Raw genomic sequence first — 19523 nt, 5'->3', positions numbered from 1 at the left:
GCAATAACTAAGCTGTGTTTCTTCTTCAAGTCAATTTGCAGTAAGGTGGTCGATCCCGCGATCTTACCAACATTGCAAAAAGAGATAGTTGTTACTTTATGTGATCTTGAAATGTATTTTCCTCCCTCGTTTTTTGACATAATGGTTCATCTAGTCGTTCATCTTATGAAATAGACACAATTGTGCGGACCATCTTATATGAGATGGATGTACCCTGCTGAACGTTATATGAAAATATTAAAAGGGTACGTGAAAAACAGAAGTCGACCGGAGGGTTGTATTGCCGAACGATACATTGTTGAAGAAGCGGTTGAGTTTTGTACTGAATATCTGTCAAATGTTCAATCAATTGGACTCCCTAAATCTCATATTGTCGAAAAAAAAGAAGGAAAAAGGCTAATTGGAAATAAAGTTGTGACAATATCAATGGTCGAACGGGATCAAGCGCACTTGTATGTTCTGCACAATGAGATTGAGGTTGAGCCGTATGTTGAAATGCACAAGGTTGTTCTCCGAGATTTAAATCCAAATAGAAATGAGAACTGGATAGTACGAGAGCACAATCGAAGTTTCATACCGTGGTTTAGGGATCATATTTATTCAAAGTATCGTTCAGATCCTGCTTCAGTAACAGAAAGGTTGAGATGTTTAGCCTATGGTCCAAGTGTAATTGTGCTTTCTTATAGCGCATACGCAATTAATGGATACACATTTTATACCAAAGAACAGGATGATAAAAGTACTATGCAAAATAGTGGTGTTACCTTGGTAGCTGAAGCAATGCACATATCAAGTGCGAATGACTTAAATCCGAAATTTGCAAATTTGTCATATTTTGGGGTTATCGAGCGCATTTTGGTGTTTGATTACGCGAAGTTTCAGATTCCTGTATTTGGTTGCAAGTGGGTTGAAAATAATAGTGGCATACGAATGGATAAGTCAGGATTTTTGCAAGTGGATCTCAATAGGGTAGGGTACAAAGATGAGCCTTTCATTCTAGCCTCTCAAGCTAAACAAGTGTTCTATGTCAATGATCCGACAAGTACGAAATGGTCTATAGTGCTTTTATCTAACAAAATAGTTGATGAAAACATTGAAGATCAAGGTGATATTGGTGTTGGCATTGAATCTTGTACAAGAAACGATCAAAATGAGAATGAATCTTGTACTAGAAATGATCATAATGAGGGTATTTGGATCAATCCAACCGCCCGCGTTGTTAAGAGACGCGTAGAACACAATCCTACCAAGAAAAGAAAGAGACGTTAGTGATAAAGGTAATAGTATACATATTCCGACTAATTTGCTTTATTCAATTTGTACCGATTGTTTTATTCAATAGTATAGTACTTATTCAATTGTGGTGCATATTCTCGTTTTGTACATAACTTTTGAATTTTGACGATTCCGGAGCTGCTCATGCACTTATCTTTACATTTAGGGACTGTTTTTTTATCGGTTTTGCTTCTGCCCGTAATCAAAAGTCGGGCTTAGGGTCTGAATTTCGGAAAACCGACTTTATTTTTGAGTCCGTGGGGACGTTTTACCATAGCCATGTAAATTTCGTTCAATTCCGACAACTTTCTTTTTTGACGCTTATTTTGATTTGTACCGATTTCGTTTCCGATTTACTTGTACATGTATGGTTTGACTTCCATTTGACTTGTATAGTTTGTTAGCTTATTAATAGTGTACTAATGTGCTTTAGTTTGTTTGATACAGGTTCAATGGCTCCGGATAGAGATGCTCCACCTGAAAACTCACAAGAAAACTCACAAGAAAGAGATGCTCAAGAAAGAGATGCTCCGGATACAAATGCTCCACCTGATACTGAAGCAAAAGAAGTTGCACGAGGCATCACCATTATGAAGGGAATCATTCGACATAGAGACCAAGGATTAGTATACCATTTGGATTGGAATTCTGAAAACCAAGCAATTGGTCCTAATTCTGCAAAGTTGACAAGCTATATTGGTACACTTGTTCGTATGCATATTCTGGTCTCCGTAGCTAAATGGAATCTGAAAAGCGAAGAGTTGGATGCGAAAAAAAAGCGATTTGGGACGAGCTTCAGGTATATATCATATATGGTTAATTGTTGTTATTATCTTGATGATAAATTGTTTAAATTACTTATACTAACACACTATGCGTATGTTTTTTTGCAGAGGACTTTTGAGATACCAGATGATCGTAGACGCTACATACTTAGTTTGGCCGACAAAAGATATAGAGGGTGGAAAGCTTTTTTGACAAACACCTATCTTAAGGATAAAGATGGAAACTTTCTTGAAGAGGCACCGGAACGGCCAAAAAAGTATGAGATCTTCATTGATGAAAAAGATTGGGCTGAGTTTGTAAAGCAAAGAGATGAAGATTTTCGGAAAAGGAGTGCCACGAATAGTGCGAGAGCATCCAAACCCGCGTATCCATACAAAAAAGGGCGTTTGGGATATGCACGCTTAGAGGATAAAATTGTAAGTAAATAGAAATACGTTTTAATTAATTGTCTAAATGTGCATGTTTTATTTGACGATTTTATCATTTGTGTCAATGCATAGTTAGAGGAGACTAAAAGTGAGGAAACTTCACTTCCTGTACATGTGTTGTGGAAGGAAGCTCGTGTGGGCAAGAATCAAGCTGTCGATCCCGATGTTCAGAGAGTTTATACTGAATGTGTAAGTATAATACTGTGTCTTTAATTAAATCAAATGTTTTTTAATATATAAATGATTTTTTATCTCCACTAATAATTATTGAAATGTAAATGAATTACAGGAGACCTTGTCGCAATCAGTATCCACCGGTGAGGGGAGCGTACTTAGTAGAGCACTAGATGCTCCTGAGTATCCCGGTCGGGTGAGGGGTAAGGGTCATGGTGTGACTCCAACCTCTTTTTACAAGAGTCCTAGGAGAAGATCAAATCTTACCAATGAAGAAGTGTTGCAAAAGTTGCAGGAATTGCAAGCACAAGTCTCTGAATTGCAAAGAGATAAAGATATGTATATGAGAGAAAAGTGCAACACTTCATCGGTGAAAGAAACTAGTGATAAGGCTAGTATCAACTGGTAAAGGAAATTTCCCGAGGTAATTATAAATTTTTTTCCTTACAAATTGTTCTATTTTATTAATGATAATGACTTTATATTTACTATTGGTTTAGGGCATTTCATCTTGCCAACTATACTTATCGTCACCGAATTATCGACTAGTTGGCAAGGGAAAAGTGCACAACACTTTGGGAGATTTACTTCACCATAGACCGCTCCCGGATGGACACCTAAAAGTATCGGTGGATGTTGTATTAGATCATGATGCGATGCTACCGGTACCTGACATGGTCTCAGAGACGACATTGCTGCGAGATGCAATAGGATCATTTGTTGCATGGCCCTCGGAGCTCATTACCATTAGTGATGAGGTATATTGAAAACAATTATGAATCATTTAGTTTTCGAATGTCAATTCTAAACCGTTTATTAATTAATTTTTACATTTTAATTTTAGACTGCTCCTATAAAACCCGCAATTAAGGGTAAAGGGATTTTACAGGAGGAGGAGTCTGTTGCATCACTAAAAGAGGTACATTTAAAGTGTTAATATATAATCTGAATCTAAATCTGCATGATTTTATATTTTACCTAACTTATATGATTTTTAGGCATCCGCTCGGGAGTCACAACAAGTGACGCAGCAAGTTCGTAGCGTACCACCCACTGGTCCTCCGAAGATAGCGGCAAAAAAAGGCGGTGCTTTTGTGCCTCGATACCGGACGACGCTCGCAACAATGGTTGATATGTCCGATTTGAAGGATGGTGCTTTACGTGAAATCAATATGGATGAAAGTGTCTTCGGTATTGAATTCAAGTCACATATTGCAATTGATGACTTGGAAGAGATTTTTACGCATGAACAACTAGGCGTCGGTAATATGCACTCATACATCCGGTAATATTCACTCATCCGATATATTATTTAATTAGTCCCACAATATAATTTATTTACACATTTCAATGAAAATAATCTAATGTTTATTATGTTTTTATTTAAGGTTGTTATATGACAGAGTGTTGCGCGGGACTGTATTGTCTAACAGATTCCGTTTCGTGTCTTCCGCCCATTGCAGCGGAATGGCAATTGCTTCGGAACCGGAATCAGTTAGACAGCTCTTAGTCGATAGATTCATGTCCACCGGCAATTCAGAAAGTCTGCATCTTTGGGCGTATAATACCCGACCAGTAGGGTTAGTTTCTCATTCTTGGTTCATCTAATCTCTGTTTCTTTTGTGTATAGCAAAATTTTCATATAACCTATTGTTTTAATTTATAGAGCACACTGGTTGTTGCTTGCTATCAACTCTATAAGAGAAGTCGTGTATTATCTGAATTCGGTAAATGGTGACTCGACCAATTATCCGACTATGAAGGAAATCGTTGTTTTGTAAGTGGGATCGTTCTAAATATTCGTGTATATTTATATATTTACTTATTTGTGGGATTGATCTAAACATATGCTTTTATATATTTGTTAATTAGATCAATACAAGTGTTCCGAAGTCAACGGGACGCACAGGTATCCCGGACTAAATCAAACAACATTACTTGGATCAAAGTGCAGGTACATTATTTTTCACAATTTTGCTTATAATATTTATGCTACTTGATAAAACAAGACAACTATAAAATCTTATTTGTTTTTCTATGTAGTGTCCGCAACAACGAAACAGTTCAGATTGCGGTTACTTTGTTTTGAGGTTTATGAAAGAAATCCTTCAGGCGAATCAATTAGACATTCCGCTCACGGTATGAATTTATAACTTAAGATAATTTCATATAATTTATTACATTTAACTAAATATATCATTCATATTATGTTTTTGTTTTGTAGTACCTTGACGAATTCCGTGCTGCTGGGTACCCGAGACTTATGTTGGAAGAAATCAAAGAGGATTTGTGTCACTTTTATATTAAGCAATTTTTCATGTAGGATTTGTGTCGATTTGAACTATAATATTATTGATGTTGTAATGATGTATATATATAATTTTGGATATTATAATGGTATTATATTAGTATATATATTGTCTTACTGATGGCTGAAATTATTTCGTCGAAAATATATTACAGGTCGAAAATATTACAGGTTGAAAACATATTACAGGTCGAAAATATTACAGGTCGACTGGGAGGATTAAATTACAGACTGCACATTAAAATACCTCATTTAGCAACGACAGCGCTTTTAAAAAGCGCTCTTAAAGGTCCACCTACAAAAGCGCTTCTTAGTAAAAGCGCTGCCAAAGATTAATAAAAAAGCATAAAAAATAAAAAAAAACGCAACATACGAAAGCGCTTTTGGAAAAGCGCTCTTATAGGGGGGGCTACCAGAGCGCTTTTTCCAGGAAAACGCTCTTAAAGGGGGGCCTACCAGAGCACTTTTTCCAGAAAAGCGCTCTTATAGGGGGGGCCTACCAGAGCACTTTTTCCTGAAAAGCTCTCTTATAGGGGGGGCCTACCAGAGCGCTTTCAGAAGCGCTTTTGTTACCTACGCCAGCGCTGGCTTTCACAGCGCTTTTAAGCGCTTTTAAAGCCCATAAAAAGCGCTTTTAAAGCCCCAGCGTGTTGTAGTGAATATAATATAAAACTCAGAGTTAACATGGAACAAGGATGTCACAGTTCAAAAGAAACAAAATATTAAATCGATTGTCATGCTTTCACGAGGAACAAAATAACATTGTTCGGTAAACCATGTTCAACACAGCGGAAAAGAATTTAAAAACCGAATAACATAATCCTCAATCATCAACATCAAATCACCGACTCACAAACCAATTAACATAATCCGAAAACCAATAAAATGAGAGTATAATAATCAACTCTAAAACAAGCTTTCCCTAGGGTTACAATTACCAGAGCATGACACCGACACGAAAATTAACGGACTAGACTATAAGCTATCCTCACCAAGCTCAAAATCCTGCTACTGCTTAATCTGAAAAATGATCAACAGTAAGGGTGAGACACATCACAGTTAAACTATATTATAAGATCATAACGGAAAAACATCATAAGCATTTTATTCACCCAACCGCAACATATTTTGATTTTTAGAAAATTATTCACCAACACAAACTACAATCAACCACATCACCATGAAATAACACTGGAAATCTTCCAATCATGTTATAACAATACATATGCAAAGCAACGAATCCATGCATGTGGTACCAAGCATCATGGGATTAACTCATCTAACCGATCCAAACATCACCGGGATACGCCTCTGCCAACACTAATTCCACACAATGGGAGTTATGCCTCCACTGATCCAAACGTCACCGGGATTCAGCCACCAAAAATGATTATGAATGCATGCAAAACATATAACATACTCACCATAATCACCGATACAATGAACAAATTCATCTCATCATAACTCACCGATATCAACACCGAACTCAGTATGTTCATGTCTCAGCATCATTCAATAATCACATCATACATATTCACAGCGAATATAACATCAATATCACAGTCATGTTATCATAACATCATCCCATCTATTACATTCACACAACATTTATCAAATCACAATTGACATATTGCATACAAGACAATCAATGTCATTCTCAACAACCACCAAAACCAACATATACATTTGATAAATTTAAGCATCATGTATACATACAATTACCAAAACATATGCAATTAAGAATTATCCATATAATCTTAACATTTAAGCATATCACCATAATTAAACATATTGAATTATCCACCTATTGTACAACATACATGTATTCAACACTTTTAAATATATTTCACATGTTTACAAATACAACATAGCTCAATAGATTCAAGATACCAAGTAATCAAATCACAAATATAAATAGAGTACCAATTCACACAATTAGCATATAAAACACACTAATGCAATTCACATCAACACATGTGACTCCAATACGACTCAATGCAAATGCATGTGGCACCAATAGTGAACTCCAGGTTCACCTCGTTCTAGATCTCCTCATGGAATCAGAACCACCATTTACGAACATATAGTTCATCATTCGAGATCCCACCACAGGACCAAAACCACCAAAACATAGAGTATAAGTTCCCCATGAATGCATGTGAAAAATAACCAACATATACAATTAAGACCATCTCTCAATCTTAATTATACAAGCATATATTGAAGGATAGAAAAACACTTAGAAAGGGTGGGTTTGAATAAGTGTAGCTTTAAAACTTGTAAAATAAAAACAATTTGCACAATGATTTTTATCCTGGTTCGTTGTTAACTAAACTACTCCAGTCCACCCCCTTGGAGTGATTTACCTCACCCGAGGATTTAATCCACTAATCACACAAGATTACAATGGTTTTCCACTTAGACAACTTCTAAGTCTTCTAGAGTATACTAATCACAACGTGATCACTCTAGGAACAATCTGCTTATATACCCTCTAAGACTTTCTAGAGTATACTGATTAACAACCTGATCACTCTAGTTCTTACAACTTAATGTAAACAAATTCTAAGAGTTACAATGCTTCTTAAAAAGCTATTATCACAACTGTGATTTTCTCTTAAGTTTAAGCTTAATCTCACTAATATATTACAACAGCAATGTAGTGAGGTTGAAGATGAAGTTTGAGAGCTTTTTGAATTTGACAGCGTTTCTGTATATTTGCGCAAGTGTTCTATTCAGAATTCGTAACATTGCTTCTTATCAGAACTTCATATTTATAGGCGTTTGAGAAGATGACCGTTGGGAGCATTTAATGCTTTGCGTGATCCGTACAGCATTGCATTTAATGTTTCACTCTTTTGTCAACTACCTCGAGCCTTGCTTTCGCTGTGTCTACTGACGTTGCCTTTAATAGCTACTAACGTTCCTTTTGTCAGTCAGCGTAGCCTGCCATCTTGTACTTGCTTCTGATCTGATGTTTGTGAAAACAACGTTTGAATATCATCAGAGTCAAACAGGTTGGAGCAGAGCATCTTCTTGTCTTCAGACCTTGAAGTGCTTCTGAGCGTGATACCATGAGAACTTCAGTGCTTCTGCTTCTGATCTCAAGTCCTTCTGATGCTTTCATAGACCATGTTCTGCTTCTGCTTGACCATCTTCTGATGTCTTGCCAGACCATGTTCTGATGTTGCATGCTGAACCTTCTGAGTCAGTGCTTCTTGCGCTGATTTTGTGCATACTCTTTATATAATTCCTGAAATGGAAATTGCATAGTATTAGAGTACCACATTATCTCATACAAAATTCATATACATTGTTATCATCAAAACTAAGAATATTGATCAGAACAAATCTTATTCTAACAATCTCCCCCTTTTTGATGATGACAAAAACATATATAAATGATATGAATTTGCAATCAGAATATCAGACGGCTAAAGACAATTACACAGTTATAGCATAAGCATATAAACATAGTGTGTGAATATGTCTCCCCCTGGGATTAACAATCTCCCCCTGAGATAAATAATCTCCCCCTGAAATAAATACTGGAAGAAGTTTATAAATAAAGGACTTCCCTGAGTATTTTCCATTTCAGTTGAGACGATCACATATGCTTAAATCTTCAGAACATTCATAGTTTCTGCTTCTTGCTTCCATTGGACAGCTTCAGAGCTTGAATTTCTTCTTGAATTATTGCATGCTAGATTGTATCAGAACATTGTTGAATGTACCAAAGCATCATCAGTGCATCTCTACATCCTGAAATGTTACAAAACAAACTATACGACAAAAGTTAGAGCATGAATGAATCAGAATATAAAATATGTATCAGAACATATAATATGTATCAGAGCAAAAACAATAATGTTTCAAAGCATATTTAGAACTAAAACATGCATCAGAACATATAAGGAATAAGAATGTGTTAGAGCATATTCTATCATCAGAATATCATAACATTCTTCCTTCTTGCTTCTTATCTCGAAGCTTCACAGCACTCAGCTTGCTTCAATTTCCATGAGCTTGATTCCATACAGAATTGCTTTTCCTCATGTCTTTGCTTCTCATGTTGAGCTTTTAAGAAAAACTTCACTTCCTGTAAAACACTCAAAGACACAGAACTTGCAATTTTTTGTTAGAAATGTGGAGACTTTCTCCCAGCAACTGATAATATAAATCAGATCATTTATCACATTTTCTCCCCCTTTTTGTCATAACATCAAAAACACAAAAGATTCAGATGAAAAACAAAACAATTATGAGAGAAAAGAAGGATAGCTTTCATTGATTGCAAAAAGAGAATTATCAGAAAGTACAAGGAAGATGCATAGAAGACAGATGCAAGAAACAAAGAAAAACTACTGAGACACAAAAGGACTAAGACGACCCTAGCTTAGACATAATCTTGGCCAGCATGTCATGAATCCCAGCATTGCTCTCAGTCTGCCTCTCCATGAAAGAGCGGAACTCAGCATTGGTGTCTTCTTGCTTGTCCATACGAGAAGCTAGCTCAGCTTGGTTCTTCTGAATAACCTCTAGAGTCTTCACCAGAAGAGAGGGTTCACCAGAAGAAGCTTCACAACTTCTGGTCAGAGGGACAACAATCTCAACAGCAGCTTCCACTGTGAGATCACCATCTTGATTTTCCTCAACAGGAATAGTCTCAGCAGGATGATCTTCAGCATCAGCTTCTCCCATATAAGCATCTTCTTCATACTCAAGAGCAGGAAGATCAGAATCTCCATTCTCAAGAGCTTGAAGAATGGCAGCAAGATTCCTTGGAGAAGAAGGACCTTCAACTTCTGGCGGGTCAACAACTTCTGGAATGACCAAATTGGGGTCTTCCTCAGAAGGATTTTCCCTCAGAAAGTCAAACAGTGACTTGAAGTCTCTAGTCAGAACTGGATACTTAGGTCTCTAGACCACAATATCCCTACAAGGATTGTCCAGCAACTCATCAACAAACATCTTCTCCTCGAAACTCTCCTGTTTCTGATAGGATGATAATATACACCATTATCAACTTCAAGAAGATATCCAGCATAACCAGGTGCAGCAGCCACTAGTCTCTTCTGAACAGCCATAGCTCCCACCTGAAAATCTTGGCGAAAGCTTCTCCAGAGGTTTCTAGTAGAAACATCATCAAGGTCATTGAAGAAGGCATCTTTCAAGAGATCCAGCCTACTAATAACTTCTTGTCTGAATAACTCCAGGTAGATATGAGGTTCAGGTTCAGGAGGATTGAAGGTGAATTTGTAGTCAGGCTAGAGAAGGCAATATGGGTTGGATTTTTTGGTAGGAAAGGGATGGGATAGAGAAGGTGGAGCTGCTGTGGTTGAAGAGGATGGAATATATGTGGAGATGGTTGATGAGGATGGTATATCAGTGGGTGTGGGAGGATAGACATTTAGTGGAGTGGGATTCAAAACAGGTGTAGAAAGAGATTGTTGAGGAGGATTTGGAATGGTGAAGGTGTTGTGAGGTTCAGAAGGAGAAGGTTGGATAGAAGATTGAGGTTCAGAAGGAGGGTGTTGGTATACTTGCCTGGGAAAATTTGTAGTTCTTACAGTACGGAAAGATTCCCTGATGCGCTGGTCTTGAAATTCTTGGGAGTTTACTTTGACAGGATCAAAGGTGACCCTTTGCTTCTTGGCTTTCTTGGCTTCTTCTTCTTGAGCCTTTCTCTTCAGCCTTGCTTCTTGCTTCTTCTGATCCTTCTTCTGAAGGTCAGCTAGAGAAGGAAGCACTCTTCCACGAATCCACGCAGGATCAACAGAAGATTGAGTTCTTACAGAAGCTTCCAAATATTGCTTAACAGCCTTGTGAAGTTCTGCTTGGGACAAGGTAGCAAAGCCTTCCACCTGAATTCTTCTGGTCAGAATATCTGGGAAGATTACAGGAACCGAAGTTACCTTCGTGATAAGTTCCAGTCTTAGCAGATCAAAAGCATTGATGACATGCCCTTGAATGGCTCCAAAGAATTTGAACGTTTCAATAGTCCTTAGAGAGTCCATCAAATCACTTTCTATCATAATGTCTGAGATCATTCTGGCAAAGGGAATAGTATTTCTTTGAAGATGAGGATACTTCTCACATTCTTCATCTCTTGACTCTTCAATAGCCATCTTCAGATTCTGAAACAGAATGTTAGAGATGTTCAGTTCAATTCTTGTTCCAATGCAGAAGAGAGTGTATTTGTGATCAGGACTAATGTACATGGAGGATAATGATCTTCTTCTATGATGAAGAGATCCCAGAATAATTTCAGCCCAGACTTGATAGAACGCCCTCAATGTACCAGTTTGGTGAGATTGAAGACCAGTTGCATAAGATATTTGTCCTTCAACCTGTGGCCAACTAACTCTGACAGGAAGTGGACCAGTACATCCTTCTTCATCATCCAGGTTGTACAGCTTCCTTATCAACTTCTTAGTAATCACAACTTCATGCCCTAACACGAAGGAGATGATTGCAGTTGGAGTAACCGTTGCATGAACCCAGAAATCTTTTACAAGAGCGGGATAAATTGGTCCAACCAATCTATCAAGGTAGTTTGACCATCCTTGTGCCATTTTCTTTGCTTCAGGTTTGAAACCATATGCTCTCAGATTTTCAAAGTCCACTGAAGACTTGTCGCACGCTCGCGAAAAATGAACAGAGTCGCCACCAATATATTTATCCCATAAGGGAAAGGAATATCAGAAAACCTAGCAAAGGAAGGAGCAGGGTCTTGCGACCAGAGAATCTAGGTACGGGAGTCGGTTACGCAAGGGGAAGGTATTAGCACCCCTCGCGCCCATCGTACTCGATGGTATCCACCTATGTTTGTTTCTATCTAAAGGGTGTGTCTATGTCTATGTCTACATGCGAATGAATGCAAAAGGAAATACAGGGAAAAGAAGGAATTATTTACAAGTGTGCTCGTTCAAGCCCCGCGACTTGATGCCTACGTATCCTTTTCAGGAATCAGAGCGCCGTAGTTCGGCTCACGATTTTCTATTTGTTTTTGTGTTTTTTAGTTGGGCGGAGTTAACGCTCGCGCTCCTGCATAAGGGATCGACCTAGGATGCAATAGAGCGGAGATAACAATGCCCTTAAGAAAGGAGAGAAGAGAGAGAGAGTTTGAGTGTTTCGAGGAAATCCCTTAAGCAAGGGAAACTCGAGTTACTCTTTGGTTGGTGTTTTTTAGAAATTGGGAACTTACGCCTGAATGGGACCCTTAAGCAAGGGAGATCCAAGCACTCGAACATTCCCTTAAGCAAGGGATGTTCAAGCTTCCATTCCCTTTTTAAGAATTTTCACTTTGATTATTAGTGTTTTAAGTATTTTCTTTGTATTTTTTATGGGTTTTTTATTTTGATAGTTATTAAGTGTTTTGAAGTTGAAAAGAAAAGGAAACTAGCCTAAGCATGAAGGGAATTTCTACCTAATGTTATCAGGGTTTCTACCTAATACTAGGATTAAAAGGAACATGAAATTAAAGCACTAAGTAGAATATTGAAAATAGCATGAAAAAGAACAAGTCAAAATATAGCACAAAAGTGAATTAAAAGTACTATTATTTTTATATGATTCTTTATGAAAGTTTTTGTGTCAAAAATTACCTAAAAAAATCTAACAAAAAGGATGATTTTTATTACAATTTTATTACCTAAAAATCTAACCAAATTTTAATGGATTTTATTGTTTACCATGCTTTTATTAACTAAAACGTTAGAAAACAAACTAGTTATTAACTAAGTCTAATGTCTAAAACCAAGCACACAGGGGGTGAAAATGGAATGGAAGTGGTGAGTAGCAAGGGCGCAGGGCCCAGTCTGAGTTCAGCCCAATAGTTATTTTTGTTTCAGCTTTAGTGTAAACAGATGGGGGTGCATGGGCTTAGTGGGGTGAGCAATAGCAATTTCGTGTACATGGCCCGAGGAATTATTCAACATATTTTTCTTGTGATGCAGATTTGTTCAAGTATTCTTAATAGTAAAAATTAAAAAAGAAATGTAGAAAGGGGTTAGGGTAAAGGCTTACATGAACATTGAACTCAAGCGAATCCACCCTCTCCTTCACGAACAAATAGACGACGGCACAGTGAATCGAGTCCTTCTCTGATCGGAGCTTCTCCGTCTTGAGCCCTCCGTCTCCGGTTCCACTTCTCTTATCTTTGCTCGCCTCGGACCTCGTTCTCACGATCTCCGATCAACTCAACACTTGCCGCAACTACCTGAGAACTCAACCTCCTCTGACGAAGACCCTGTCTACTTCTTCATACTTCTGACTCCTGATCTGATGCGCTGTGGGTTGCGAATCGTAATGTTGAATGATGCAGTCATGGTGTCAAAGACGTGCGTTGAAGACTCGTTGCAGTGGCGCGACGATGTTCGTTGATGTTTGCGCGTATGTTGAGGTTCGTTGAAGATGATGAAAAATCCAGAGGAAGTCTTCAAGAAACGGTAATCCTTGCTATTTTATTCTGATTCGTTCTCCTTCTTTCTTCCGATTCTTCTGCTTTTCTTCTTCTACGTTCTTTTCATTTTTTCCTCTGAGATGAAGTTGTTGTGAAAAGTGAACTCGGTTTGATTTGATAGATTGTGAGGTTTATGCTCGATTGAATGGAACTTCAAAGATTGACGCTCCTTCAATGGTGGATAGAGCTTGTAGTGATGTTTGGGAAAGAAGAAGGGAGTGAAGAAGTTGCAGAGAGTGGGAGATTAAGGGATGAAGATGATTATGGTGAGAGATTGAAGTTTAATGGTGGTTATGGCGTGAAGATTAGAGATGAAGAATGGTAGAGTGTGGTGGTTATGGTGTGTGTAGTGAAACTGATGGTGAAGGATCAGAGATGGGAGAATGAGAGTGAAGAAGTGATGAAGAGAGGAGAAGATGAGTGGAGGTGAAAAATGGTGGGGGTTTTGAATTGTGGAGGGAAGGGTGTTTATATATGGTGAGTGATTGATGAATAGAGTGCAATCCTGTGGTGTGGGGCTTGAGCATCTTGCAGCAGAATTAATTCTTGAATGTGGGACTTTGTTTTCTTATGCAGGGCTGGTTAGAAACTGTTAGAAGTTGTTTGGAAGTTGTTTACAAGCTGTTAGAAATATGGTAGGCTGAGCTGGATTCGATTAGTTACCGAATTATTGGAATCAATTAGAAAATGAATTAGTGATGGGTGTTTCTGAACTGATACAGGGTTTTTATTTTGACATCTTTGATTTGTTAGGAGCTGAACTTGGTGCCGTTAACTGATGAGTTGATATGAAGTAGTCGTGTTACGGCGTGTGACATGAGACTGCTGAACCTTTTGTAAGCTGCTGCCAATAGACTGAAGTTATCCTTTTGCTTGACTATTTTCTGAGTTTTTAGGTTCAGCCTTGGTTAACTGTTTATGACTGAAATATATGTATGCATGCTGGTTTTTGAATGAAGTACATGGCTGTGTCGGTTTGATTTCATGGTTAATTTTGTTTTTCAAATGCAAGGCACAGTTCATATTTGGTTAGAAATGGTGGTTTGAGAGTGTTTGGAGATGCTATAGTTGTGGAATGGTTAGAAATAAATGCTGAAATGATGAAGTCAAGTCATGTAAAAAATATTGGACTGTTATTGGTTGTATGTTAATGCTATAGTTTCTTTTCCTTCTTTGCTGAATTACCTTTGGTTTTGGATGATGATGTTTTAAAGTTTATGGCATGATGCAGGTTATGGCAATGTGTATTAAATGAGATAATGTTGGCTGGTGCAGCAAGTGCGGGTTATCGGAATGTCGCGACGGGTCCTTTTCATTTTGGTTATGATGCAATGAGGCCTGCGGGAGTACACGGTAAATGTATTTGAATGTGGTGTTTACAGGACTGGTGTAGATTGGCTCTGTGTTAAGTGTCTTTTGAGAATGAATGGAATTGTTATGGTTATATGGTTTATGTGTGTGAGCTTTTGGAAGTGTGGAAGCAATGTTGTATAGTTTGTAGGTATGAACGGTACAGTTTGTGATAATTAGATGCGTGACTGTTAGTGTGCAAATGTTTTATTATTGTCGGGTCTGTTTTTGGGATTCTGAATGTATGTAGGCAGGTTTGATTTCTTATTCATACAGGTTCATACCAACTTAAGCCATGGCAAGGATAGGTGAAAAATGAGGCCCCCTTAGCACTATGGTGAAGATGAGGTCACGGGAAGAATGAAACAAGAATGAAACGTGGAAGTGGTTTGCAGAACTGAAGAGAGATAGGTTCAAGGGTCTGGTCAAAGTTCTAGTCACGGTCAACTGTCGACCAAAAGTCAACAGTTGGTAAAAAAGTCAACAAATGGGAAATGTATATTTTTTTGTGTAATTTTCTGTGTACTCTCTTTGTAATGGATTTGTAATGGAATTGGACCTTGGAAGTGTATTTGACTCTTTGTGACTTAATTCAAATTTTGGACTTTCCCTCCATTATGTCTCACTTGAAATTCCAATATTCAAATTCTTCAATAGGCCAAACTTGAATCAAGTGATAAATTTGTAGTGCCAAATCTTTGAATCAGTTATGACATTTGTAACTTGAAGAATTCTTGACACTTGAATCAAAATAACAATGTATTAATGCCTTGCAACTTGTACCAAGAAACCACATGGATATTCCTCCCTCTCTTTATTTTCATTTTATGATCTTAAGCCATTAATCTTCAAAGCGATTTCAATGACTTATCTGAACTTTGACTTAGTAGATGGAAGTCGACGAGCTCAATCATGATGAATGAGGAACCCTAATCCATTTGCCTTAGGTGCATGTTGATGAAGAAAGAGTAACTCGAGATGAAAGCCTTAAAGCCACAGAGAACCCTAATTACCAAAATCCTCGACCCCATACCAAATTTATTGATTAATGATGCATGAAATATTAAATGACCTGATGGATATATGCAAAAGTCTAAGCCAGTTAGAAATTAAGGGGTAGGACAAATTTGGGGTATGACAAGACTCACAAAGAACTTCCATCTCTGCAGTAGGAATGGAACAGGTCTTCAATGGAGCAAAACCACGCTTGCTCAAAACCAGCTGAGTGGAAGACATTTCTGCTTGGTTTGAGGAACTTGACGAAGGATTCATGATGAGATGCTGAGTCTCAGACACAAACTAGGGTTTATGCGATGAATGCAAAAAGAGAGAGACGAATGAAGAGAGAGAGTGAAAAAGATGAAATGAAGATGAAGGGGAGTATATAAAAGGTTGGGTAAAAGAAAAAAAATAACTACAAAATGGTTTAAGTGAAATGATTACAGAAAAACATGACATCAATTTGCATTTAATGAGATATGACGTTAGGAGAGATAAAGTGACAAAATGAAATGATTTGCACAGTTACCTAGGGTGGCGTCTCCTCAACTGCACGCATGCTTGTCCAAAAATAGTGAACACGTGTTCATTTTCTGGAAAAACTGGTGACAGTTGTTTTGCTTTAAAAGAGATTCTGAATCAACTTAGATAATGAAACGTTAGTAATAACAGAATCAGAACTTCTAATTGATAATTATCAGAACTTCTTATATACACATAATCCCAACACATTTCAGAATTTAACCATACATAAGATCTTCTCATCTTCTCATTCTGGGCATAAATCCATACTGATATTCTTCAGAATGAACTTAAACCTATCTTCAGCAAGGGGTTTTGTAAAAGATATCAGCCCATTGATGGTCTGTATCCACAAAGTTTAAAGAGAGAACACCCTTCTGAACATAGTCCCTAATGAAATGATGTTTAATCTCAATATGTTTAGCTTTGGAATGTAAGATAGGATTCTTAGATAAACATATGGCAGAAGTATTATCACAGAAGATAGGAATGTTACTCTCATATATTTGATAATCTTCTAGCTGACTCTTCATCCAGAGCATTTGTGTGCTACAACCAACAATAGCAACATATTCTGCTTCTGTTGTTGAGAGGGCAATGGTAGCTTGCTTCTTGCTCTACCAGGAGATCAGATGACTTCCTAGAAATTGACAACTTCCAGAAGTACTTTTCCTTTCAATTCTATCTCCAGCATAGTCAGCATCACAAAATCCTACTAAGTTGTATTTTTTAAATTTTCTGTAGACTAAACCAACATTAGTAGTACCTTTTAGATACCTCAGAATTCTCTTAATAGCAGTTAAGTGAGATTCTTCTGGATCTGATTGAAATCTAGCGCACAAACAAACACTGAATAGAATGTCAGGTCTAAAAGCAGTTAAATATAGAAGAGATCCAATCATACCTTTGTACAACTTCTGATCTACCTTTTTACTTACCTCATCCTTACCTAGAACACACGTTGCATGCATAGGAGTTTTGGCTCTTTGCTTTCAGAAAGATTAAACTTCTTCAGAAGTTCTTTCACATACTTCGTTTGATGAACATAAGTTCCATCAGAAGTTTGATTGATTTGAATCCCAATAAAATACTTGAGTTCACCCATCATACTCATTTCAAATTCAGCCTGCATAGACTTAGCAAACTCCTTTCCAAGTGAAGCATTAGATGTTCCAAAAATAATATCATCAACATAAATTTGACAAATTAAAATGTCCTTCTTAGATGTTTTACAGAAGAGAGTCGTATCCACTTTTCCTAGTGAAACCATTGTCCAGAAGGAAAGAACTTAATCTTTCATACCAAGCTCTAGGAGCTTGCTTCAATCCATACAATGATTTCTTAAGTTTGAAAACATGTTCTGGAGACTTAGAGTCTTCAAAACCAGGAGGTTGGTGGACATAGACTTCCTCATCTATATAACCATTTAAGAAGGCACTCTTAACATCCATCTGATACAAAGTAATGTTATGCTGAGTGGCAAAAGAAATTAATAAGCGAATAGATTCTAACCTGGCCACTGGTGCAAAGGTTTCAGTATAGTCAATTCCTTCTTGTTGACTATATCCCTGAGCCACCAGTCTGGCTTTGTTTCTTACCACTTCTCCCTTCTCACTAAGCTTGTTTCTGAAAACCCACTTCGTACCAATGATGTTGAATCCTTTTGGTCTAGGAACAAGATCCCATACATCATTCCTTTTAAACTAATTTAGTTCTTCTTGCATAGAAATTATCCAGTCTGGATCTTCTAGAGCTTGATCAACAAAAGTTGGCTCGATCAAAGAAACAAGACCTAATTGACATTCTGCATTGTTCTTAAGGAATGCTCTGGTTCTGATAGGATCATCTTTCTTTCCAAGGATCACATCTTCTGAGTGAGCTGAGGTGAGTCTAGAAGCTCTTCTGACGGTTGGCTCTTTAGAAATTCTGAGATTCTCTAAAGATGCAGCAACTTGATCTTCTGATTCTTTGCTTCTGAGATTTTCAGCTTCTGAAAGTTTGCTTCTTGGTTCTACAGCTTCTGATATATCAATATCTATATCCGCAAAATTCTTAAACTGCTTTGGCTTTTCAAGACCAAGCTTATCATCAAATCTAATATTGATTGATTCTTCTACAACCAATGTTTCAGTATTGTATACTCTGTAGCCTTTAGAGCGTTCAAAATATCCAAGAAGGAAACATTTTTGTGCCTTAGAATCAAACTTACCAAGATGATCTTTAGTATTCAGAATAAAACAAACACATCCAAAAGGATGAAAATATGAAATGTTGGGCTTTCTGTTCTTCCACAATTCATAAGGAGTCTTATTTAGAATAGGTCTTATAGAGATTCTATTCTGAATATAACATGCAGTGTTAATTGCTTCTGCCCAGAAGTGCTTAGCCATATTGGTTTCATTGATCATGGTTCTGGCCATTTCTTGTAGAGTCCTATTCTTTCGCTCTACAACTCCATTTTGCTGTGGAGTTCTAGGGCAAGAGATATCATGGGCAATACCATTTTCTTTGAAGAACTCCTCAAAGAATCTGTTCTCAAATTCACCACCATGATCACTTCTAACCTTTATGATTTTGCACTCCTTCTCAGATTGAATCTGAGTGCAGAATTTAAAGAACACTGAATGAGACTCATCCTTGTGTTTTAAGAACTTTACCCATGTCCAGCGGCTATAATCATCTACGATGACTAATCCATATTTCTTCCCTCTGACAGATGTTGTTTTGACTGGTCCAAACAGATCAATGTGCAGAAGTTCTAACGGCCTTGAGGAAGAGACAACATTCTTAGATTTGAATGCAGGTTTGGAGAACTTGGCCTTCTGACATGCTTCACAAAGAGCATCTGATTTGTATTTCAGATTTGGGAGTCCTCTGACCAGATTTAGTTTGTTAATCTGGGAAATCTTTCTCAAACTAGCATGTCCTAATCTTCTGTGCCAGACCCATTGCTCTTCAGAAACAGACATAAGGCAAGTCACCTTCTGCTTCTCATGATCTGAAAGATCAATCTTATAAATGTTGTTCTTTCTCTTGCCTGTAAATAAGATTGAGCCATCCTTCTGACTTACAGCCTTGCAAGACTTTTGATTGAAAATCATGTCATAACCATTGTCACTTAATTGACTTATGGACAATAAGTTATGCGCTAATCCTTCTACAAGAAGTACATTAGTTATGGAAGGAGAGTTACCAATACTTATAGTTCCAGAGCCAA

At 37.4% G+C, this 19523-nt stretch overlaps 1 protein-coding gene across 1 annotated transcript; it reads left to right on the top strand.

The window, feature by feature from the left end:
• The first annotated feature begins 3297 nt into the window (after positions 1 to 3297).
• Positions 3298 to 4006, top strand: LOC131611519 (uncharacterized). Its single transcript, XM_058883516.1, has 3 exons — positions 3298 to 3421; positions 3508 to 3582; positions 3662 to 4006. Exons 1-3 carry the CDS (start codon positions 3320 to 3322, stop codon positions 3950 to 3952), a joined length of 468 nt encoding a protein of 155 aa, XP_058739499.1. The 5' UTR covers positions 3298 to 3319; the 3' UTR covers positions 3953 to 4006.
• The last annotated feature ends 15517 nt before the right edge of the window (positions 4007 to 19523 follow it).

This window comes from Vicia villosa, linkage group LG6 (assembly GCF_029867415.1).
Source record: "Vicia villosa cultivar HV-30 ecotype Madison, WI linkage group LG6, Vvil1.0, whole genome shotgun sequence".
NCBI lineage: Eukaryota > Viridiplantae > Streptophyta > Magnoliopsida > Fabales > Fabaceae > Vicia > Vicia villosa.
This window is presented reverse-complemented; position numbering and strand designations above follow the sequence as displayed.